The sequence below is a fragment of the Podospora pseudocomata genome, chromosome 6, assembly GCF_035222375.1.
Source record: "Podospora pseudocomata strain CBS 415.72m chromosome 6, whole genome shotgun sequence".
NCBI lineage: Eukaryota > Fungi > Ascomycota > Sordariomycetes > Sordariales > Podosporaceae > Podospora > Podospora pseudocomata.
Window position 1 is genome coordinate 796,771 of NC_085890.1, and position 22,563 is coordinate 819,333.

Here is a 22,563-nt window from a genome sequence, read left to right on the forward strand (position 1 = left end):
GAGAAAGCAATTTTCAAGGTTTTGTCAAGGTTATTGGATGTTGCCCCGCGATGGACAGGGACAGGCTACTTCCGGTCGCTGTCGTCTGCGCTAGTGACATGCTGTTAGCAAGGGATAGGGGCTGCAAGCCCGAATGGTTAAGACTGACGCGACTGACGCCAACGAGAAGAGTGAAGCGAGGTTTGATGGCGACCGCTTCTCCTCTTTTTGCTCCTTTTTTTTTGTCTTTGCTTTTTCTTGTTACTCTTTTTTTTTTCTCCGTAGTGTGAGAGCTGCACGCTTCCTGCAGGGCCCGTCATCAGGCAGGCAATCTCTGAACCTGACCTTGCCTGTTTGATAACACTCAGCTGGCCCTGAGGGAAGTTCCTCTTTGGGATGAGAGCGATGTTGGTCTCTTGCCGTTTCGAGGAAAGCTCAGGTAAAAAGCAACGCTGCGGGCTGGGAACTGCAGCAGTCCCAAGGGGGGGGGTTGGAAAGGGATGACCGACTACCTAGGTGAAGCTGGGGGAGCCGTCCCCAGCAAGCCTTCTACCACTTACTCACCACTCGCTCGTCCCGTCCCTCCTCCCTGCCACTATCATTGTTGCGGACCGGCGACGGGAAACAGAGAAGCAACAGAAAGACACGGGACACGGCACACCTTTTGATCGGCACTCGTGATTTCTACCTACTTTCCTGTCTCTTATCATCTCTGTTATTATTAACCGTGTAATATCATATCCGGACGGTTCTCTAGATTCATATGTATATCTGAAGAAGGGGGGGGGGAGGGAAGGTTAGATACAAACACACACAATCTTCCTAACCAACAGAAAAGCATTTTCACCTTTTTTTCTTACCGTGCCGTTCGGATCCCGGATCCCAAATTCTTGACCTTGACTAGCTCCGGCACACTACGTCCAACGTTGGAGCGAGATATCACGAATGCTACGGCCGTCGGCCAGATTTCTTCTTCACCTTGCAACAATTCGGAAACCCCTCACGCACAGCAAAGAGGTGACTCTCGCTGCCGCACCTTGAGCACCTGATTTGCGCCCGGACGAAGGTCTGCAGGTTGGATTGTATAAATCATCGCGGGGTTCTTCTTCTCGCACCAACCGCGTGCTGTGTTTTGCAGACGGACGCAACACGACTCAAGAGCAGCACACCTTGTCACCACCGCTCGGCCGCCACACACGGCTTACTTTTGGATCCTTTCTACAAGAGAGAGCGCTATACCTCTTGCAACAGAGGATACCACTCCCCATCTTTGACGAACCCGAGCCCAAGCCACAGCGAGATCGCCGGAGCCACGTCTGGCCCACTGTCTGAACCAGTTTTTTCTCTGCATCAGGGTTGTATAGTAGCAGGAGAGCATCTAGAGCGAGCTGTCTAGAGGGGATGCGGTGTGTGCTCGGGCGTTGTTCACCTTTCACATCAGACAAGTTCCCGTCCCTCGTTCATACCGACCACTGCTACTGTACAGAGAGATATCTCGACGTTGCAGTGCTGCGGTTTCCCTAGGGCTCGACATCCTGCTGCCGTCCGTCCCTTTTCGCACCACAAACCCATCACCATACCGCGCGGTTGACCTATCTTCCCCGTATTTTGTGACCTTTCCCCACATTTTGGACGGCCGGCGGGCGAGGGAGGCTTGGGGAGACCTATCATCACCCTGAAGGGTATAGCAACCTCGATCTTATAGCCCTCATCAGACAACACGCACGCCATCAAGGGTTCTGGATACCCATGCCATCCACGAGAAAAATTGGGAGAGCCATTCCTCGTTAGTGTCCAATCTCGTCTAACCCAACACAACAATCTGTGGTTCTCATTCTGCTGCTCGGGTTCGCTTTCCCCTGCGTTGCGTGGATACATAACCCACGAGGAACCCCTTCCCACCCAGACCAAAAAGGAGTTTGTTGTTCATCTCGGTTTTTTTTTTTTTTTTTTTTATTTTATTTTATTTTATTCGTTTGCCCAAGTGTAAAAGAACAACGACGACAACGACAACATCATCGGAAGACAACCTCACGGAAACTTTTGAGAGGTTGACAACCGCACAGCAGCCAACAACCCTGTCAATATCTTACAGGGCTGACGACAAAAACCAGCCGGCCGCCGCGCGCCTGTTCCCGCTGCCTGTCTCGGTCAATTTCGGAGCTTAGGGAAAACCGTAAAGAAGAAACGACAAAAAGAAAAAGAGAGGGAGAAAGAAAAGTGAGAGAAAAATAGCAACAACAACAGCAGCAGCAGCAGCAGCAGCATCCGCCAGCCCATCTTTTTCTTTTTTGGCAGGTCAACCGTTACGACAGATTTGAACGCGCGCCGTTCAGTAGCTCCAACTTTAAGATAGTTTAAGAAAGGGAGAAGGAGAGAAGCTGGGACGACACACACACACACACGTGTGCGCAATACGATACGAGATATCCAGCATACCTTGACAGCAACACAACGATTCACTTGACAGCAACGGTTAGGAATCATCCGGGCCCTTCCCTGATTTCGGCACTCGACCTGGCCCAGAAGCAGCTCAGAAAGAGGTCACTCGACGATCTGCAAGACCTGTGTGTGAGTGGTTCCTGACTTTGAACTGTGCAGTCCCCCACATCCATCCTGCCACCACCCCCCTCCTTCTCCCATGTACCTGCCTCCCTGCCTCCTTCCCTCCATCCCTCCCCCTACCCTTCTTTTATTCTCTTGTTATGCTGGTGCTGGTTTCGGAAACTTAACACACGCCGGCTCCTAGACAGCTTTGAATTTCGAAACCGCACTTCCACACACACCCAACCCCCGCCCCTACCATCCCCTCCCCAAAAGGTGGAACGGCCAAACCTGCCGAACTAGCGCTTCCTGCCCTTACTCGCACCGTCGGTCGCCCTACTGCAGCAGCGTAGCACCAGAACAGGCCTCGAAAAAAAAAAGGTACGGAATACTTCTCCTCTTGGCTCTCTAGCCCCAACTTGGCTTTAGCTCCATCATCCACACTCACCCCTCTCACCCCAGTCCGTTCATGTTCTCCACTTCGTCCAGACTCCAACGTCTTGTCCCTTTTTGGTCTCTCTCCACCAAACTTATTCTCACCCCCTCCATCCTCCTTCACTCCCCCCCGGCCACTGGCCTATCAGCGCCGGCCTTCCCGTCTGCCTTCTTTTTTTCATTTCACAACGTGGGCGGAGATTTCCCTAGGCTAGTGTCAGTGCTGCTGCCCCAGTTTTGCTGTGTGTGTGTGTTCCTTCACCTAAGCTTTAACACGCTTTTTCGCTTACCATAAACGTGCATTTGCTGGGGGTGTGTCGAACGAAAAGAGACGAAGAGCCGGCGCTGAACCTTCTTCATAACAACCAGCCTCCCTCCCCCCTCCAACCACCACCACCAACCAACCTTCACCTCCCTCCCCATCATCCGTTCCCTTTCACCTGCCAACACTTCGTCACCGGTGCGGTTTCTTTTATTTTCTTTTTCCCACCTCTTATATATACATACATATATAAAAGGGAACTTTGGCTTTGACCCGCGTCATCCGTCATCCTAACTCCGCGCCTCGTCTTCTCTCTGGGTTTTGCGTTGTTGCTGCCGGCCGCTTCTGTCTGTCTCTTCCGTCACAAACATCCACACACACATACACATACATAACATAACATAACAGCACGGTTGTGTCTTTTCCGTCCCAATTCGTTGTTGTTGTTGTTGTTGTTGTTGTTTTGTGTTGTGTAGTCGTCTTGTTGTTGCGGGGTGATGACAGTTGTTGTTTGAGTTTCTTTGCTCCCGTTGCTCGTACCCTCCCAGCTGACACGCCGATTTTCGACCCGGCCCTGAAGCCAAAATAATTTTTGTTCACCACCAACCAAACAAACCAACCACCCCGTTGCCATAGCGAAGAAAAATAACCTCCCCTTCATCAATACGCCCTTTTCTCCCCGGCCCCAAACGAAATTTCTTGAGAGAGAAGTAAAAGTGTTCAGCTCGAAATCGTTTTGCTTGTGCTCACTTTTCGCTCCCTCCCTCGCTCTCTCTCTCTCCGCCTGGGTCCCCACTACCTCGCACACACGCACGCACACACTCTCTATTGTCGTCATCAGAACCCAACCGCGCCGCATATCTCTCCCCGCCTTTTTGCGCTGGACGCTTCGCTCCATCAACGGCCCATTTTGTTGCGCAAGGAAAAGTTAATAACCAGTTTTTTCCCACCAACACAGCTCTTCATTCGTTTTTGAAAAAGGTTGTTCTGGGGGGAAAGATTTTTGTTTGCAATAATATTGAGGAACAAGAAGGGGGAACGACGGGGAGGAAACCACACACACGCAGCGGCAGCCCGGACGCCTCTTCCGAAGAAGATACAAGGGTACACCCAAGTTCGACGTACACATCACCAACCAACCACCTGCAACAAACTTGCTAATCATCATCGCCACTTGGGAGGGGGAAAAAACAAAAGCTTATTTTGAGGAAGGAAGTTGGGAACATCCTTGGACGAGCTTATCACACCTCCACACGACCACCACGAGCGGGGGGCGAAACGGGGTAGAGTTGCCCTACTTATAAGGAAAGGAAGAAGGAAGAAGAAGAGGGGTTTGCAGGAAGAACGTGCGCCTCTGTGTGTTTCTGACCAGCTCCAAGGCCTTTGACCTTTTTGCGCACGACAGAGAGAGGGCTCGATCGAAAAAGTAGGAAAGGAAAAAAGGAACAGAGAGAGAAGGAAAGATGGAACTCATGGAGCTTGTTGATAACGAGCCCACGGCCCGCCCTTTCCAGTGCGATTGGGATGGGTGTGGTAAGGTGCGTTTTGATGTTCTTTTGTTGTATGGTGGCGGTCATCGTGCGCGCGGTGGCAGGGTGTTTGTTGTCGGGGCGTGGTGTCTGTGACCATCGTGGGGTTTGGTTTCGGGAGAAGAGAGGTTCATGGTTTGACTGACAGGAGAAACAAAAAAACAGAGCTTCAACCGCAAGTCAGATCTCCAAAGACATTATCGGATTCACACCAACGAGCGGCCGTATCAGTGCAACCAGCCAGGATGCGGAAAGAGCTTCATCCAGCGGAGCGCGCTGACGGTTCACATCCGGACGCACACTGGCGAGAAGCCACATCAGTGCCAACACCATGGCTGCGGGAAGAGGTTCTCAGACGTGAGTTTTTGCTCGGGTTGATGGTGAGAATCGGTATACTGACTTCAGTGCAGTCCTCGAGTCTTGCCAGACATCGCCGCATCCACACCGGCAAGCGACCGTACAAGTGCGCCCATGACGGCTGCTTGAAGAGGTGAGACTTCCCACCTTTGGAGCTATGACACTTGTCCACAGACCCCGGGTTCACTGACACGAAGCAGCTTCTGCAGAAAGACCACCATGGTCAAGCACCAACGCCGCTCTCACCAACGAGGCATCCACTCCTCCGAGCTCGACGACTCCATGTCCGACACGGGCAGTGAGGACTCCCCCTCCACCCCAAAGAGCCATTCCGCCATGCCCTGGGCCACAGCCCAACAGCAACATCACATCCCCATGATGGGACCCCACGGCCACCATCTCCAGCGTGCCGCGAGCTTCGCCGACTTTGGCCAGCACATGAACGGGTACAGCCTCCAGCAGCAGTACAACAACCAACACCGCCATTCTTTGTCGTCTGGCGGGGCAGCTGAATACCACGGCCTGCATCAGGATCCGCACCCCCAAGCTGTTCACCACCACCATCAACAACAACAACCCCAGCCTCCCCAACATCACCACCACCAAAACGTTCCCGTCGTGCTGCAGAGGACGTCCTCCCTCCCCCACCACAGCTACTTCGTCGCGGACTCCAACAACCCGGGCGTAGCAACAATGAACACCAACCCCCACCCTGGCGCCCCTCAGGTTCACCACCACCAGCACGCCCCCCAATACCAAACCATCCCGCGCCAAGCCCCCGTTGAGATGACCTATCCTTCCGCCCCCGGTCTTGCCGCCTCCATCCAGTCAAGCCCATCTAGCTTCTCGGCCGGATCAGGCCGGTCCCCCTCCACCCAAGAAGGGTTTTACACTCATGCCCCTCCCGCCCAAGCAGCGACATATGCTCTTCACGCGACGAGCCCAGTGGTGGAGACTCAACAGCAGCAGCAGCAGCAGCAACAACAACAACAACAACAACAACAACAGAACATGTACCCCCCTCCTCAGCAAGCCCAGGCCCAACCAACCAGCCAACCTCAGGAGCAAAAGTACTATGAGCCGCAACCGGTCAGAGAGGAAGAGCCGCAGCAGAATTGGTATAGCGGTGCGCATGCTGTTTACCAGCCTCCGGTCGAGGTGGCGACGATTGGGGGGTATGCCGCCGGTGGTGTGTATGACCCGTGGGGGACGGGGCCAAAGCTGGAGTTTGATGACGGGATGCAGTTGCCCAGTGCGAGGATTGAGTCGATGTAAGGGGTTGGGTGGAAAAGTGGTGATGTTGCAGGTTGTTGCATATTTTGGATTTTGTCTTTTTTTGGGTTGGTGTTTTTTCCCTCTCTTCATCCATCAATACCCCCTTTTTCTTCTTCTTTCTTTCTTTCTTGCCTTGCAGTCTCTCAGACGGGGACTGGGGCTTGTGTAACATTAGTTGTATTTGTGCGCGTGATGCGGTTTTGGATTTTTTCTTTTCTTGTGGAGGTCTTTGCCGAGCAAACGGGAGGCTGTTGGTTTGATGTTGTTTGTTGTCGTCGCATTTTAACCCGGAACACCACACACACAAAGGAACATTTGGGGTCGGGGGGTCGGGGGTCGGCTGGCTTATGGCTTATTTTACCATCATCATCATCATCAATCCATCCTTTACGAATGTTTTCTGATATATGCTGAACGGCCGATTTTTATTTTCTTCATATATATTGTCTTTGCTATGTTTGTTGTCAGCTTTTTTTCCTTTTCGGAAATGAACTTTGGTTTCTGTTGTTTGAATGCTTTTGTTTTCGCGTATTGGTTTTTGATGTATGGGAGTGTGATTAGGGGTGAGTAGGGGGGAGGGATATGGAATTGTGGAATGGACATGTGTGTGTGATACCTTGGCCGTGGGTAAGGAACGGAAGGAAGGGAAAGGAAGGGAAGGGGACAAGGCAACAATGATTTTTTCTTTCTCTCTCTTTTTTTCTTTGTTTCATAATATGGGAGGATGGTTTTGATGTTTTTTTTCTCTCTCTTCTTCGAATATTATGCTTAATTCTGAGGTTGGGGGGTAGGGTAGGGGGGAGGGGGGGGGGATGGTAATGAAGAACTGACAAAAAATGATGGGATGAGGGTTGACTCGAACTTTCTGGGGGCTGTAACGATAGGGTGGTGGTGGTAGATGAAGTTGGGAGGATTATTTTTTTTTAAAAAAAAGGAGAGAGTGTGAGTGAGTGGTGAAGAGGTTGATCAAGTTCTTGTCTATAGCTTTGTACTTTTAGTGCTTCATATATACATACCTGTCAATGAAGTTTTCGTATTCATCTCGCTGTCCTCGGTTGTTGTTGTTGTTGTAGTTGTTGTTGTGTTTGGTGAGATCTTGTCGAAAGTCCATCACTGTTATTGAAAAGGGGGGTTGTGATGGGTGGCGAGTTGACTGTTGCCGTCGAGGGGATTCGTGGAGTATGTCGAACCGCGAGGTGTTGTCACGAGTGGTAATCTTGATGTCTCCTCCACTGCTGACCTGATATCCTCCTCTCCTCGGATGTCAAGATTGTCATCCCGTTCCTCTCGCTCCTCAGGGGTCTAACAACAGACGGGATTTGGTGTGGGTTGGTTGGCGTTGACGGTGCTGGTGGCTCCATCCCCAGCTTCAGCAAAGCAGACATTGACTTCTCTGTTCGCTTCCTTCCTCCTCTTGGCAGATTAGATGGACAGGTCGCGCCTTCCTCCAACAATGCACAATCATGACCACCCGTTCCTTCCTCGTCTTTTCCACAGTGGATATTCCCATCTTATTGTTGGCCAATGCCAAACAAAGCAAAAGTAAGCCCTCCAACTGGCCCCCCCCGAAGGTGGAGAAGACCCTGTCCGCAAACCGCGCCCCCTTCAGTCCTGCGCAGACAAGGCCGAGTGTTGGACACCAGCCGCACGAATCGATTCCCCTCCAAGTTTGACGCCCCTTAACCCTTCAACTCCCTCCCATAACCGCAGTGTCTCCTCCAGACAATCGTACCAGCGGCCGGACTTCGTATTTCGGGACTTGGTTTGTTCGACGGGCTCGTGGTCAGGTTTGCCGAGAGTCGCCAGTTATTCCACGTGCAAGTATGTGATGGCAGCACATGTCTCCCCCACCAAGGCCGGCCAGGTCTCATCCAGACCACTCGCATACCCCGTCGTCGGTGGCTGATCTATCCGTCGTCGTCGCTGATTCTGGCCATCTTCATCAACCGAGATATCTCGTCGAGGCGAGGCGAAGTTGTCATCGGACGAACAAGTCGTACATATCGAAACGAGAAACCGAGGCTCTGAGTAAGGGAGGGACTCCCCAGAAGTGATATACAACAACCAAGGTGAGAGAGGAGCAGGCAGGCTATTAACCGCATACCAATGCCGAACAAACAAAGAGTGGGTGGGGGGGTGGAGGGCAGCCTCGAGCAAAAAAAATACAAAACAGTAACACCGAGCAGCGCAGCACAAATCCGACGTGGCTTTGCTGCTGTGTACCACTCCCTCGCCCTACACGAGAGGTAAAGGGAGGTGTGTGCTGTTGGTCAGGAGGAGGAGGGAGGCCAGCCCTCTTTTCGGAGAAGAGAGTTGGGCTACAAAGCGGCATGCAAGAGAGCGAAAAAGGCCAGTTTGTTCAAGAGCCATTTTCCCTTTCTTGTTAAACCCAAATAGTAACAACTTGCATGCCAACAGCAGCCCCAGTTGCTGGGAAGAGGGAACCCTCATCCCTTGGCGCCACTTACACGTAGGTTTGCTTGCCGGAGTTGGATCGGAGCCGAAGAGGTGGGTTCTGGTTGCGTGCCGACGGTCTTTTGGGGTGGGATGGCTTTGACGTGCATGAGTCCGTCAGTCCGGTCTGTAAGCTGCAGACATGTCATGTGGGCTTCGGGTATTAGCCGATGAGAATAAGACCGAGATTCTCTTTTTGGGGGTTGTTGGTTGTGGTGTTGAGCTGATGCGAATCCAACATCCAGGAGTGATATCTGAAAGTGACAGAGAATGAAAAGTGAGAAACAAAGTCTTGACGCAAGGCAGCAGGCTTTTTGACAAGACTATCTCTCTAGCTCAAGTCGACTGTGCCGTTGGCGTAAGGTCTCAAGGTGGGAAGAGCAGTGCAGCCTCGGCGCTTCCGTCCTTTTTCGTTGTTGTTTGTCTTCCCCTTTTCCCGAAGCCCGCCGCGCCGTCGTTCCAATCGAGTGCTGGCTTGATGCATCTTGCTTGGTCTGCAATAGCCAATAGAGAAGTCCGGCATGATGGTCTTGGGTGCGTTTGATTCCGGCTCAATGGGCCGCAGGCACCGATGCGACGGTAGATCAGATATTGGTGATCAAAGCGGCTTTCTGGAACAATTCTGGCGCGCGGCTTTTTGGCTGTGGGGTGTTTGCAGATGAGGGAACTGTTGGTGCGTACATGCAGCTTGCTTCGCTTCGAGGCGGGTGGGAGGAGAGGGGAGGGATAGCTGAAGAAGTGGTTACGTGAGAGAAAAAGAACGTAAAAAGAGTGAGAGGAACCTGAGGGTTTTCTTGGGATGAGCTGAATAATGAATTGCCATCGTCATCGACATGTTGCCTCCGTGGCAGGCAGAACAGGTATAAGAGAGAGAGAGAGAGAGAAAGAGAGAGAGAGACGAGTATGTAACGTTGGGATGGTTTGACAGGTTTGACAAGTTGACAGCTCGGGGGAACGTGCGTCTTTTTCTGGTTTGCCCTTTTCATCTGAAGCCACATGTGTTGTACCCCCATTTTCTTTAACAGCCTCAGGAGGGGGGGACTTTCTCTCTCACCAAAAGTGAAAAAGACGGCCGATCTTCACTTTTGTGCTTGTGATTGGCGGGGTTCTCGCAACATAAGATACGCAGTAAAAAAATAACGAGAATTGTTGCGCCCCGCCAGAGGCCTGTGAGAGGGAAAAAAAAGCTTTTGGTCGCCGACGCCGCCTCGCCCGGCGCATGTCAGCCCATCCAAATGGGGAAGGCCATCGATGGGGATGATCCCCCCCCAACATCCCGGGGCCTTCCCATCTTCTTTTTTGCGAGCAAAAAAAATTAAGCAATTCCCGATCCCGCAGCTTGTGAATCAGCATGGGGCTTCGGGACTGATGACAAGTCGAGATGGATCTGGGGAAGGGGGGGAACCGCAACGGCTCGCAAGATCCTGGTTCCATGTTATGGATTCGAAAGGGCGGGCCTCTTACTGGTCTGAGCACTACATTTACGTCGATGAAGCGGGCCTTGGCGCCCGGGATTTACAACATGGGTCCGAACGACGACATCGCATCGCAGAACGGTGAAAGTAAACATTCCAGCTATCAAAACAATTCCATCTTACCCTACCCATCCAATCATTCCCAATCAAAGCAAAATGCACATCCGAACCCTCCTCCTATCAGCCCTCCCACCCCTAGCCCTCGCCCACGGCAACCACGGCGGCGGCGGCGAAGGCGGCTCCCAAAAGCCAGCCGTAGACCCACACGCGAATTGGATGACGAGACACATGGCTGGTACGTCCCCCTTTTCAGATCACCAAATAACCCCTTTTATCTCTCAGATGCTAACCAACATTTCCCCCCGCCCAGAGGAGCACCACATAACCTCCTTCGACCCCCCTTCCTTCTTCACCCTCCACGATTTCGACTCCTCCGGCCACCTCGACGCCCCCGAAATCCTCAAGCTCTACGGCCTCCTCGACCCCTCCAACGCCCACTACACCCCCGCCCAGCGCGACGCCTTCGCCCGCCAAATCCTCGACCTGATCGACACCAACCGCGACGACCTCATCTCCAAAGACGAGTTTTTGCATTACTTGCTGGTGGAAGGGAAGGAGCTGCCTGATTTGGGCACGGGGCCGGGCCATCACGGAGATGATGAGTACGAGTATGAGATTCATCACTGGGAGAAGTACCATGATGAGAATACAAAGTTGGAGGATCTGACGCATCCGGAGGATATTGAGCACTTTAAGAAGCATGAGGAGATGGAGCGGGAGGAGGAGGAGAGGGAGGAACGGGAGAAGAAGGCGAGGGAGCAGGGGGGGGAGGGGAAGGGGTGGGTGGTGGAGGAGAATATTCCGGGCAAGTTTAGGAGGGTGGATCTCTAGGCGGTTTTTGACCCTGTGGAAACTAGGGTGGTGAATCTACGGTGGGGCGAGGGGGAGGGATGGTGGGATTCTGGGGTTTTGTGAGGATGATTGGATGGTTCAATGTCCGATCAGGCTTCAGACACGAGTATGGATATGGCACGGCTTTCATGGTTTTTTTTTCTTTTTTTTCTTCTTGAATTTCCCCCGGAATAGCAATAATTAGATGTGTATATAAATCTAGGGCTGGGTGGGGGGAGGAAACTTGCTTGATCCTGTAGACTAGTTTATAATAGACGAAGAGACGTACACGTCAAAAACGACGTGCCAGACATCCGGGGCGTAAGTCTTGACCATCTCGACGTGTTCAACATTGGCTTTGAGGGTGGCGTCTTGGCTTTCAGAACACCAGCCGTCAAACAACCCCTGGATCTGGGCTTTGCGCGTCTCGATATCCTTGACCCCGACATTCTCATGGAGGTGAAGCCAGCCTCCTTCCTGTTTTGACGACGACGACGGTGCAACAAACCCTTGCACTAGGATGTCGAACGAGTCCTTCCATACCGGCTCACTAGTGGGCAAGAAACCGCAGTTGACATGCCTCACTTTGGGCTTCTCTTCCTCGCCAAGCTCAGCTATACGACGGGCCGCATGCCGGTTGTCTTCCTGAAAGACGATGATTTGTTGCTCAGCCCCCGCTATCAGATGCTTTGTCGGTCTGCCCAGGTCTTCTGGGGTCGTGATGACCTTGACGGTGAATTTGTTGGCCAGGGCACCTCTTCGGAGACCTTCAACGCTCCAGGGGTTGAGCTCCCAGCAGAGGACCTTCAATCCGAGGCGGGCGTAGGAGAAGACAAAGTAGCCGATTCCAGCGTAGAGGTCGATGGCGTAGCTGTTGTTGAGGGTGGCGGGGGGGAGATAGCGGTGGGGGTGGAGGGGAGGGGAGCCGAGGGGGATGGTGGAGTGGAAGGATAGAAGGCGGGCTTTTTCCTTGATGTTGCCGCGGGAGAACATTGTGTGTAAGGGGGCCCAGATTTGGGTGAGGGAGTTTTGTTTTGTTGAGACCCAGAGGCTGGAGGGGAAGGAGGGGGAGGTGGGGGAGCCGAAGGAGCCATGGAGGGGGTGGAGGCCGGTGGGGGAGCGGAGGATGTTTTCTTCTTGTTGATCGGATTGGAGAAGGGGGATGCCTTCGTTTATGGCGAGGTGGGTGAGGGGTGCTTTCGGTGGGGAGAGTTGATCGAGGATGGATGTCCATAGGTCTTCTTTTTGGGAGGTGGAGAGAGAGGTGAGGAGGGAGGGCCAGGGTTCGGAGGTGAAGCTGCCGCTTGGGAGGAGGACCATGGGTTCGTAAACTACCCAACGTTTTGGAGCCGAGCCTACAAGATTCTGCTGAACTTCTTCGAGTGTTGAGGCCCCTGTGTTTTGCTTGAGCAAATCCAGGAGAGTTGATGGTAGTGAGTTGAGCCAAGGCGTGATGGCCAGTGAGATGGGACTCTCCTTCTTTTTGGATGGCTGGTCCACGGCTTGCGCCTTGAGATGTTGAGTTGTCACTGTGTCTGTCATCTTGAGCTATCCTAGGCCTCAATTATCTAATCAAAGGTTGAAAGGTGACAGAGAGTATGAATTGTGAGCTTTGTAAGTCGCAAACACAAGTTCTTATAAGACCTGCTTTTGTGCGCTCGGACCCACTGTTAGGTGATGCCAAGTTTTGTGAGGAAAAAACAGTTGGCTTGACTCGCTGCCTTAACATTGACGCTAACAAGGCTTGATCCGCTTAGAGTTTTACGTACAATTACCTGAGAGTTAGATTTAGAAGGAAAAGACAAGGACCTTGCACGCTGATGAGCCTGTTATCATTGAGCCATCTCGGTTGCTGGCAGCAGAGGCGGCCTTGGGAATTATTTCCCAGCAGCTCCTACATCAGTCCCGTAAGCCCGATTAGCTCAGCTGGTTAGAGCGTCGTACTAATACTGGAAACAGTACTCAGTAATGCGAAGGTCAACAGTTCAATCCTGTTATTGGGCAACATTTAATTTTTGGCTTCGAATGAACATGTTGTCCTTTCCGCTTTTGCAATCCGCTTGTATTTTTTTGTTTGTTTTGCTGACCCTTTATGCTTGTGCAAACCAACTTCCAGCTCGCCAAAGCTGCTCAAGCTAGGTAGAGGCCCCATTTTAGGGATGCTTTAGTGATTCCATGATGATTACTATGAGCAAGCGTCCAGTCCTAGACAGCATCCATCATGAGTGCACAGGACCGCGTCTCTCTCGGTAAGACCGTGAGATCCGACGCAACTTGGTGCTGTGAGTAGTTAAGAGCCTCAGAGCGATCACCTAACACCGTGAAACCGGGTTCGCCGCCGCTGTTTTAAAATCATGTAGTGTATTTTGAAGCCTTTTGGTTGTTGTGACATATCTACAGCCCTACCATGCTTTGACTGGGGGTCGAAGTTCTCACTTCTTCTTGCCTTTCTCCTCCTCCTCCTCTTCCTCCTCGTCTTCATCCTCATCATCGTCATCGTCATCCTCCACATCCTCCTCTTCATCATCATCGTCCTCATCATCCGATATCGTCTCACCCAGAGCCTTGAGCCGTTCCTACAAAACCAAATTAGTAACCCCCCCCTCATATTCCTCAACCAGCCAAACAAACTCACCTTGTACTTATTAACCTTCTCCTCCAAATCCCCAAAAACCATCAACAAATCATCCAGCTCCCCCTGCGCCGCCTTCCTCTCTTTTTCCTTCTCCTCCACCAACCCCCTAACCTTCTTCAACTCCTTGTCCTTTTCCGCCCTCTCCTTCTTCCCCCCCTCCTCCACCTCCCTAACCCTCCTTTCTGCCTTTTCCCTCATCTCCCCCTCCTTCTTCAACCTCCCCTCCAGCTCCCCAACTTTCTTCCCCCCCTCCGCCTGCGCCTTCATCAAATCAACCTCAAGCCTACTGATCGTAGCCTTCAAATCAGCCTGCTCCCCCTCCAATCTCCTCTTAACCCTCTCCGCCTCCTGCTCAGCCGATTTCCTCCCCGCCTCCAACTCCCGCCTGATCCGCTCAGTCTCCTCCTGCGAAGTCTTGCTAGCAGCAGCGAGCTGACGCTGTAGGTTCTCTTCCGTAGCTTCATGCTCAACCAATACCCTGCGTATCTCATCCCCATGAGTACGCTGAAGAGCATCATTCGCCGCCTTGAGCCGCGAAATCTCCGCCGAGGCTTGCTGGGCGCTCCCCTGCGCGGCCGCGAGTTGCTGTCGTAGGGTAGTAAGTTGCGTCTCGGCTGTGGCGATGGTCTTGTCTTTAACTGCCAACTGCGTGCGGAGGGTGTTGGCTGTTTCAGTTGCCCGAGCGAGATCAGCTCTGGCGCGCTGGTGCTCGGATTGTTCAGCTGTGAGTTGTTTCACGACGTTTGCTTTTTGGGCCTCCGCCGCCTGAATAGCACGGTCTTTCGTTGCCAACTGAGCCCGCAAGGCAGTCAGCGTCTCATTCGTGCGGGCGAGGTCGGTTGACTGAAGTGTTTTGGTTTGGGCGTGGGCGGCCTGTTCCTGAGATAGTTGCTTCGATAACGCCTCCCTGTCAGCAAGAAGATCTCGGAGCTCTGTTTCTTTTTGGGCGATCTCCTCTCGGAGCTCATCGACAAGTTTTCTCGAAACCCCTTCTTCAACCCCGTTGATGACAACCGAAACCTCTGCGTCTGGCTCACGGTCGATAGCGCGGAGGATCCGGCTGTAGTTATCCTTAAAGAACTCGACAAAAGCGTCGTCAAAGAAAACATCCGGTAGCTTCTGGTCCAAGCCAGGCTCTAGCTTTTGCGGCAAGACTTCGTAGTCGCGCATCAGGGGGTGGGAGCGAAGTTTGGACAGTTTGTCGACATATCGATCACGGCCCATGCGTGTCATGATCATCTCCCGCACTGTGGCTCGTGGTACTGGTGAGTCCTTGGTGGAAAACTCGTAGATGACACCGGCAAGCATCGCGCTGAGACCTTGCACAGTGACATCGCCGTGTGGGTTTTCGATGGCTGCTTGAATGAGACCCTGGAGGTTGGTGAACTCGTCCAGGAAGTCGTTGACGCCCGGAAGATCCTCGAATAACCAGCACAAGAGCAGCATGAGATAGCCAACAATGACCCGAGGGTCTTCAGACTTGGCAACACAGCTGAGAAGATGCGCCGCAATAGTCTGGATGCTCGTCACAACCTCTTCCCCATTGGCTTCGTCACCTTCCGTCACGCCCCTGGCCAGTGACTTAGCCTCCGGGTTGTTGCGGAGGAGGTGCAGCATCAACACCGCAGCGAACCAGTATTTGTAGGGGTCTCCAGTAAGAGACTCTGTTGTTGGCTGAAGCAATATGGTCAGGACATTGGTGAGTTGGTCTGCGTTAGCCTGGTGTGCCCGGATCGCATGATCAAGGAAATGCATGCGAACTTGAGCATGCTCGTAGAAGTAGGCTTTGAGGCAGACACAGCCGGCCAACCGTAGATCAAAGGCCTGTAGTGAGTTTACAGCAAGAACAAGATCAAGAAGACCGTCGATAACATAGACTCTTGGAATCCCGCCGTTTGCCTGAGGTCCTTGCCCGTTGGCTGCTGCTAGATCAGCTAATGGTGATGGTACCTGAATGCCGGCAAATACTTCCTGTGCTGGTGCGTGTCCTCTGATCATGTCGGCGCATGCTAGTAGAGCTTCAGACTTGATCGATATCTCGGCAACCGGCGAGAAGGCAATTTGGAGGGTTTCCACAAGAATTGGATCTCCCCTGGCACGGCTAGTGCGCCCACCGCGACCTCGCTCTGGCTGCAAAAGGTCACCCAGAAAGGCCTCCTGGTTTTGGGGCGTCACCGAGGCCCCAGGGACAAGGAACAACCGGATAACAGCAAGAAGAGCAAAAACACTCCTGTTTCGCAGCTCCTCAATCCTTGGCGGGAGCTCCTCCAAGTCCTGTGGCCCTCCATATGCGTCTTTCAATAGACGGCTGACTTCTGCCAGGTAACCCATATCCCTGAACATGGCCTGATTTGTTGGGTTAAGCCGGAGCAAGTTGGCCATCAAAATCAGACAGTTGACCACCACTTCTGCCCCACCAGCAAGACCGCCTTCTGTCCTGACGATGCCAAATACCCTCCCAAAGACGTTTTCAAAAGCCACGAGGCCTTGAATAACCGTGGATATTGGTGTGAGATCCGTGAGCAGGCCAACCGCAGCGTCCCGGATAGGCTCCCTTTGCTCGTCCAAGGCGGCTACAATCCGGGCAATGCCATCCTCGGCATTCACTATGCACTCCTCGGTCCTCTCTGGGCGTGCTGACAGGACGGCTGCAAGTAGTTGTAACGAATACAACCTCGAGTAAAAGTCGAGTCTCTCCCTGTCCAAAAATCCCAGCAGTAACCCAATGTTCTCATGGCGCATGGTAAACTCATCTGCCACCCACATGGCAATTTCTGGTGAGGCCTCGGGGCTGTCCGGGTCCGGCTCGAAGAGATACAGCAACGTCTCGAGCACCACCTTGACTGTGTCGACATCCTCCCCATCCCGATCCAGACTTCCTATCAGACTTCGTAGAGCACCGGATGCTACCGAGGCGGGGTACTGTTTGGCGAAGCTACGCAGACCAAGGATGGCGGCGCGGCGGTCCTCGAGGAGTGTTGCTGTGCTGAGGCGGCCGCTGAGGATGGGGATGGTCTCGCTCACCGACTGCTTGGCCGGGGCGGTGGTCAACGTCGACAGCATGGTTATGGTGTTTTCTATGGGTGTCGGGGGAGGAAAGGTTGTGGCCTGTTAGCTGCCATGGAGGCTCGTATCTCGAATTCGAACTTGGTTGTCTGCTTCGGAAGACGTGTCTCGGTCTTGCTAGAGGGCTGAAATCGAGGAGCGGCACTGGACGAGACAGGCTGGCAGCTGGTCTTCAACACAAACTGAAAGTGGAAATATCGTCGTCAAGTCTGGTATAGAGCTTCGTCATGGGATAGTGCTCAAGTTCAAGGCTCAAGGCCTGGTGAAGGGACAGGTGTACCTAATAGCCGGCGGGGAGCTTGGGTTAGGGGACCCTTCTGTACTGCAGCGGCAACTGGCTTGATGACAGCTGCGGCGTGGGATGTCCACCGCCAAGCTCAAAATAAAGTGGGCCTGCAACGCAAAAGGTCTGGGCCAATGCAGATACAGTGCGCGCCTCACTGTAGCTTTCCAGTTATCTGGCTGCGGCTCACAGTGTAAATAACCTCAATAAGCTAAACGCACACTGTACTTGGCCATCCTCAATTTTCTGCAACCACAGCGACAAGGCCAAAAAGGTACACGGCCTTCTCTCTACTCTTCACCATCCAAATCCTACAACAACGACGGGGATTTGACCCATCAACCACGACTATTCCACACACAGCTGGAAGTCGTCAATCAACTCCCGACAAGGCGATTGACACGCGACGCTGATGCAATTAGGTGCGCTTGTCCCTGAATCGCAACAAACAAACTGCCTAGCCTGTCCGGGCTGAAATTTGTACTCGAACACCGCGTCAAGATGGGTATTCCCGCCGCCTTCAGGTGGCTTTCCACCAAATATCCCAAGATCATCTCCCCGGTGATCGAGGACACCCCGATTACGATGGACGATGGTGCCGTCATCCCGGTTGACACCACCAAGCCGAACCCGAACGGCGAGGAGTTTGACAACTTGTACCTCGACATGAACGGTATCGTCCATCCCTGTTCTCACCCCGAGGACAGGCCCGCGCCCAAGGATGAGGAGGAGATGATGGTTGAAATCTTCAAGTACACGGACCGTGTTGTGAACATGGTGCGGCCGCGCAAGCTTTTGATGATCGCTGTCGGTATGTCGAACCCTTCCCTTGATTATCAGAGGTAAAAGCTAACTCGATCAGATGGTGTCGCTCCCAGAGCTAAGATGAACCAGCAGCGATCCCGTCGTTTCCGCGCCGCCCGAGATGCCAAAGAGAAAGAGGAGGACAAGGAGAAGCTGCTCAAGATGCTCCAGAAAGACAAGAAGAGCACCGTGCAGGTCCAGCCCGTCGAGGAGGTTGTTCAAAAGGCATTCGATTCCAATTCAATTACTCCTGGCACACCTTTCATGGACATCCTCGCAGCTTCTTTGCGTTACTGGTGCTCGTATAAGCTTAACACAGATCCTGCGTGGGCCAAAATCAAGGTCATCATCTCGGATGCCACCATTCCTGGCGAGGGTGAGCATAAGATCATGGAGTATGTTCGATCGCAGCGCAACTCGCCAGGCCACGACCCCAATACTCGCCATGTCATCTATGGCCTTGATGCTGATTTGATCATGTTGGGTCTTGCCACTCATGAGCCTCATTTCCGCGTTCTCCGTGAAGATGTTTTTGCCCAGGACGCCAGACCTAGATTATGCAAGCTCTGCGGCCAAAAGGGACATGATGCCGCGAACTGCCGGGGAGAGGCCAAGGAAAAGGAGGGCGAATTTGGCGAAAAGGATAGGGCTGCCCCTCTGAAGCCTTTTATTTGGCTCCACGTCAACATTTTCCGCGAATAGTACGTCAACAGGCCGTGATATGTCTTCAAACAAGTCTGAACCGATATACTAACACACGTTCAACAGCCTCGCGGTAGAACTCAACGTTCCCGGCCTTCCGTTTGCTTTTGACCTCGAGCGTGCTATTGACGGTGAGTGGTACCCCGGAAAACATACTATCCAGGATCCCACCCTTTGCTGACCAAATGACCAGACTGGGTGTTCATGTGCTTCTTCGTCGGAAACGATTTCCTCCCTCACCTGCCTGCTTTGGAAATCCGAGAGAATGGTATCGATACGCTCGTCGCCATTTGGAAGGACAACCTACCTTCTATGGGCGGTTACTTGACCAAAGATGGTCATGTCGACCTTGAGCGGGCCCAGCTTATCATGGCTGGCCTTGCCAAGCAAGAAGATGCCATTTTCCGGAGAAGAAAAGAGACCGAAGACCGGAGAGAGGCTGGTTTCAAGAGGCGGAAGCTTCAGCAAGAAAAGCAGCAGCAACGTAATGGCCAGGGGCAGCAGGACTCGCCATCATACCGCAAGCGGGGGCAACCGCCGCCGGAGACCTTTGCTGCAGCGAGCATGAACTTGATATCTGTGTCTAACATTCAGAAGCCGGCTGCGCATAGCATCACGCATGATATGGTGGTGAACCGCCAGGCGGTTGATCAGGCCAATGTGGCCAACAAGAGCGCTGCCAGTGTCCTCAAGAGCCAGATACAGAGCCTTATGAACAAGCCCAAGGAAGAGGCCCCAGCCCCCGCCGCCGAGGAAGTCAAGGAGCCCGTTGCGGAAGAGGCTCAACCAAAGTCGCCCCCGTCTGCTCTCGGCAAGCGCAAGGCCGAGCTCATCACCGAAGCTGATGCCAACAGTCCCGCTGCGAGCTCGGGTGCTGAGACTCCAACCTCGGGCGAAGAGGAAGCCGTCGACACGGTCAGGCTCTGGGAAGAGGGCTACGCCGACCGGTACTATGAGCAAAAGTTCAAGGTCGACCCCAAGGACATTGAGTTCAGGCACAAGGTTGCGCGCGCCTATGTGGAGGGTCTCGCCTGGGTGCTGATGTACTACTTCCAGGGCTGCCCGTCTTGGGAATGGTTCTACCCTTACCATTACGCGCCCTTTGCGGCGGATTTTGTCGACCTGGGCAAGATGACGATCAACTTTGACAAGGGGAGGATATCCCGTCCGTTTGAGCAGCTGATGAGTGTGCTTCCTGCCGCGTCGAGACATGCCATCCCTGAGGTCTTTCATGATCTCATGACCAATGAGGATAGCGAGATTATCGACTTTTACCCGGAGGAGTTTGACATCGATTTGAACGGGAAGAAGATGTCGTGGCAGGGGATTGCGTTGTTGCCGTTTATTGAGATGCCGCGGTTACTGAAGGCTATGGAGCCGAAGCAGAAGCTGCTGAGTGAGGAGGATAGGGCGAGGAATGAGCCCGGGAAGGAGGTGTTGATTATTTCGGACGCGCACCCGGTTTACGATGATATTACGCAGAAGTTTTACAGCAAGAAGCCGGTGGGGGATAAGGTGGAGATTGATAGTGCGTTAAGCGAGGGGTTGTCGGGGAAGATTGAGAAGATTGAGGGGTATGTGCCTCATGGGGAGCTGAGGTATCCTTTGGAAAGGCATACGTTTCCGGATGTGGACTTTGATCGGACGTTGAGGTATGTTGTTTTATCGATTGATATATGTGTGTGGCCATGGCTGACAGTGTTTTTTTAGTGTTCACTATGAACTCCCCTCCAGCTCTCACATCCACAAATCGATACTCCTCCGCGGCGTGAAGCTACCTCCTCCAGTTCTCGACAGGAGCGACATTGAGATTCTCAAGGGCAAGGGCCGCAACTCTGGACGGGGCTATGGTGGTGTGCCCTTTCATGGAAATGGTGGTGGCGGCAGAGGCGGGCGTATCAACTATGGTCCTGGAGGTAACAACCGTGGCGGCGGCGGTGGTGGTGGGTATAACAATCACTACCGCGGCAACAACAATAACAACAACCAGTCTCAGGGGTATGGGAATGGGTATGGTAATGGGGGTGGATATGGTGGTGGGCAACAACAGTTCCCTCCTGTTCCTCCTCCGGGCTGGCAGCCGCCGGTCCCTCCTGGGTTTCCCGGGTTTGGGCAGGGTGGTCCGCCGCCGGCGCCGCCGGGGTATGTGCCGCCTTATCAGCAGGGGTATCACCAACCGCCGCCGCCGAACAGGTATGCCATGCCGCCGGTGCCGCCGCCGGGGGCTTATGGTGGTGGTGGTGGGTATGGGGGACAGGGTCAAGGGGGTTATCAGCAGGGTCGGCAGCATGATCAGTATCGGCCTCAGGGACAGCATGATATGTATCGGCCTCCTCAGGGAGGACAAGACAGGAGACGGGATGGGGGACGGGGTGGTGGCGGTGGGGGTTATAGGGATAATAGGGATTATCGGAGGTAAGGGGGAAGGTGTTGTGTTATGAGCAGATGAGTGGGAGTTGGCAGTTGGCAGTTGGGGTTGTATAACTTGTGTGTGGGTAGGGCTATGATTTGTATCGTGGCGATTGTTTGGTGTGCTATACGGTTTGATTACATGCATGCAAACACATTGTGGGACATTTCATCATGGGTGATAAAGGAGTTATGCTCTTGTAGTAGCTTGTGGATATAATTTGAACCACTATTGCATTACGACGTCAGTGGAGATTTGATAATTTCTAGAGAATTATAACTAGCGGGTTTCATTAGTCTTGTTTGATTTGGTGTTTTGGGATACCGGCATATTTGCTATTTCGGGGGGTTGGATGAAATAGGAAAGTAATTCATGCTGTACAGAATATTGTTTTTCTCGAGGCATTGATCGTCAGTCGAACAAAGGAATTGATGATCTGCGCGGAGGCTTGGGATAGTGCAATCGAAGCCCCTCACTTGCCGTGTGGTGAGAATAAAGAAAATGGGCATGGGCATGGGATGGGTGCTCGATGGGCAATGTAACATTTTTGGTGTTGTGGTGGTGGTGGTGGTCACAGTGGGAACGGTGAGCGGACAAGCGCGGGAAGAAGGACGGCAGAGAGGACTGTCCGGGGCGGTGAGCATGGGGGGCTAGAGATGATGAAACAGCACGCAAACAACCTGGCAAACCCACCACCCTCATGCTGCCTGCCCCGGCATTGTTCAGAGGTGCGAATCTGGCGATCTAGTTCGTGGGAAAGGAGAGAAGAGAGACTCGAAATCGGTGGACAGGCCCCCTAGGCAGTTGAAGATTGTTGCTGATTTTTGTTAGGGGTCCCCGCTTACCTAGGTACGGTAGGTCCCTCCCCGCCCGCACCAGCCACCTACTCTCCTAACCCTCCCCCATACACTACCTACTATTATCTCCTCCACTCCATCCCGTGCTCCAAGCGTGCCGCAATCCGGCGTGTGTCCCATCCTGCGTTTCCGGCCGACTACCCACCCACCCCCCAAGTTTCGGTTCGTTCGTGGGTGCCTGTCCTTTCAAGTCGGTGGGTGTGTGTGTGGGTGCCTGGCCTGGTTGTTGCTTTTGCATTAGCTAGCCTTACGGGTGGTTTTTTTTATTACTTATTTTTTCTTCCTTTGCATTGGCCCTCTTTTAGTGACGAGAAAAGCAAAGCAAAAGGCATAGCTACTATCAGACACAGACGCCGACGACAAAGGACCAGAGAAAAGAGAGAAAGGAGGTACGGATATACCGCCGTCTTGCTTGCATCTTTAGCTGCCCGCCGCATGATCGGTGCGACGACGATCGACACCACCAACACCCACCACCACCACCACCCGTGAAAGCTTCCAATTTGACTGCAACGATTGCAAAACACGGCGCGGTTCGGATTGTGGAAGGGAGGAGAAGGATAATTATATCTTTTGGACTTGATTTCACGGCATCCATCCTCAAC

General features: G+C 53.0%; 6 protein-coding genes and 1 non-coding gene across 7 annotated transcripts; 5 read left to right on the top strand and 2 right to left on the bottom strand.

The window, feature by feature from the left end:
• Nucleotides 1-1,728: 1,728 nt before the first annotated feature.
• On the top strand, nucleotides 1,729-3,809 carry QC762_0091540 (uncharacterized protein; the record flags this gene model as incomplete). Its single annotated transcript, XM_062884061.1, has 3 exons — nucleotides 1,729-1,765; nucleotides 2,414-2,550; nucleotides 3,801-3,809. 3 exons carry the CDS (start codon nucleotides 1,729-1,731, stop codon nucleotides 3,807-3,809), a joined length of 183 nt encoding a protein of 60 aa, XP_062740299.1.
• An 874-nt stretch (nucleotides 3,810-4,683) lies between these two features.
• Nucleotides 4,684-6,803, top strand: QC762_605230 (uncharacterized protein; the record flags this gene model as incomplete). Its single annotated transcript, XM_062892214.1, is given in 5 exon segments — nucleotides 4,684-4,758; nucleotides 4,915-5,106; nucleotides 5,160-5,239; nucleotides 5,307-6,701; nucleotides 6,710-6,803. Coding segments are annotated over 4 exon segments (1,422 nt in total). The 3' UTR covers nucleotides 6,382-6,701; nucleotides 6,710-6,803.
• A 2,761-nt stretch (nucleotides 6,804-9,564) lies between these two features.
• On the top strand, nucleotides 9,565-11,242 carry QC762_605235 (uncharacterized protein). Its single transcript, XM_062892215.1, has 2 exons — nucleotides 9,565-10,605; nucleotides 10,681-11,242. The coding sequence occupies exons 1-2, from the start codon at nucleotides 10,467-10,469 to the stop codon at nucleotides 11,199-11,201; spliced, it is 660 nt and encodes a 219-aa protein (XP_062740301.1). The 5' UTR covers nucleotides 9,565-10,466; the 3' UTR covers nucleotides 11,202-11,242.
• Nucleotides 11,243-11,462: 220 nt separating this feature from the next.
• On the bottom strand, nucleotides 11,463-12,743 carry TRM12 (S-adenosylmethionine-dependent methyltransferase; the record flags this gene model as incomplete). The annotated part of the gene is made up of 1 exon (XM_062892216.1): nucleotides 11,463-12,743. One exon carries the CDS (start codon nucleotides 12,741-12,743, stop codon nucleotides 11,463-11,465), a length of 1,281 nt encoding a protein of 426 aa, XP_062740302.1.
• Nucleotides 12,744-13,112: 369 nt separating this feature from the next.
• QC762_0091580 lies at nucleotides 13,113-13,205 on the top strand. Its single transcript has one exon. It is a non-coding gene; the product is annotated as a tRNA-Ile (tRNA).
• Nucleotides 13,206-13,541: 336 nt separating this feature from the next.
• USO1 (Vesicle-mediated ER to Golgi transport protein) lies at nucleotides 13,542-17,250 on the bottom strand. The gene is made up of 2 exons (XM_062892217.1): nucleotides 13,837-17,250; nucleotides 13,542-13,777 (listed from the first exon to the last, which is right to left on the bottom strand). The coding sequence occupies exons 1-2, from the start codon at nucleotides 16,897-16,899 to the stop codon at nucleotides 13,634-13,636; spliced, it is 3,207 nt and encodes a 1,068-aa protein (XP_062740303.1). The 5' UTR covers nucleotides 16,900-17,250; the 3' UTR covers nucleotides 13,542-13,633.
• Nucleotides 17,251-17,458: 208 nt separating this feature from the next.
• Nucleotides 17,459-21,110, top strand: RAT1 (5'-3' exoribonuclease 2; the record flags this gene model as incomplete). Its single annotated transcript, XM_062892218.1, has 5 exons — nucleotides 17,459-17,996; nucleotides 18,048-18,690; nucleotides 18,758-18,822; nucleotides 18,885-20,343; nucleotides 20,402-21,110. The coding sequence occupies exons 1-5, from the start codon at nucleotides 17,687-17,689 to the stop codon at nucleotides 21,108-21,110; spliced, it is 3,186 nt and encodes a 1,061-aa protein (XP_062740304.1). The 5' UTR covers nucleotides 17,459-17,686.
• Nucleotides 21,111-22,563: the final 1,453 nt, after the last annotated feature.

What these genes read in the sequence shown, in the direction of transcription:
- QC762_605235 (XM_062892215.1), top strand. Translation starts at nt 10,467, where the DNA reads ATGCACATCCGAACCCTCCTCCTATCAGCCCTCCCACCCCTAGCCCTC. An exon ending in GATGACGAGACACATGGCTG is followed by an intron (nt 10,606 to 10,680) that starts GTACGTCCCCCT and finishes CCCCCCGCCCAG; the next exon opens with AGGAGCACCACATAACCTCC.
- USO1 (XM_062892217.1), bottom strand. Translation starts at nt 16,899, where the DNA reads ATGCTGTCGACGTTGACCACCGCCCCGGCCAAGCAGTCGGTGAGCGAG. An exon ending in AGAAGGTTAATAAGTACAAG is followed by an intron (nt 13,778 to 13,836) that starts GTGAGTTTGTTT and finishes TTGGTTTTGTAG; the next exon opens with GAACGGCTCAAGGCTCTGGG.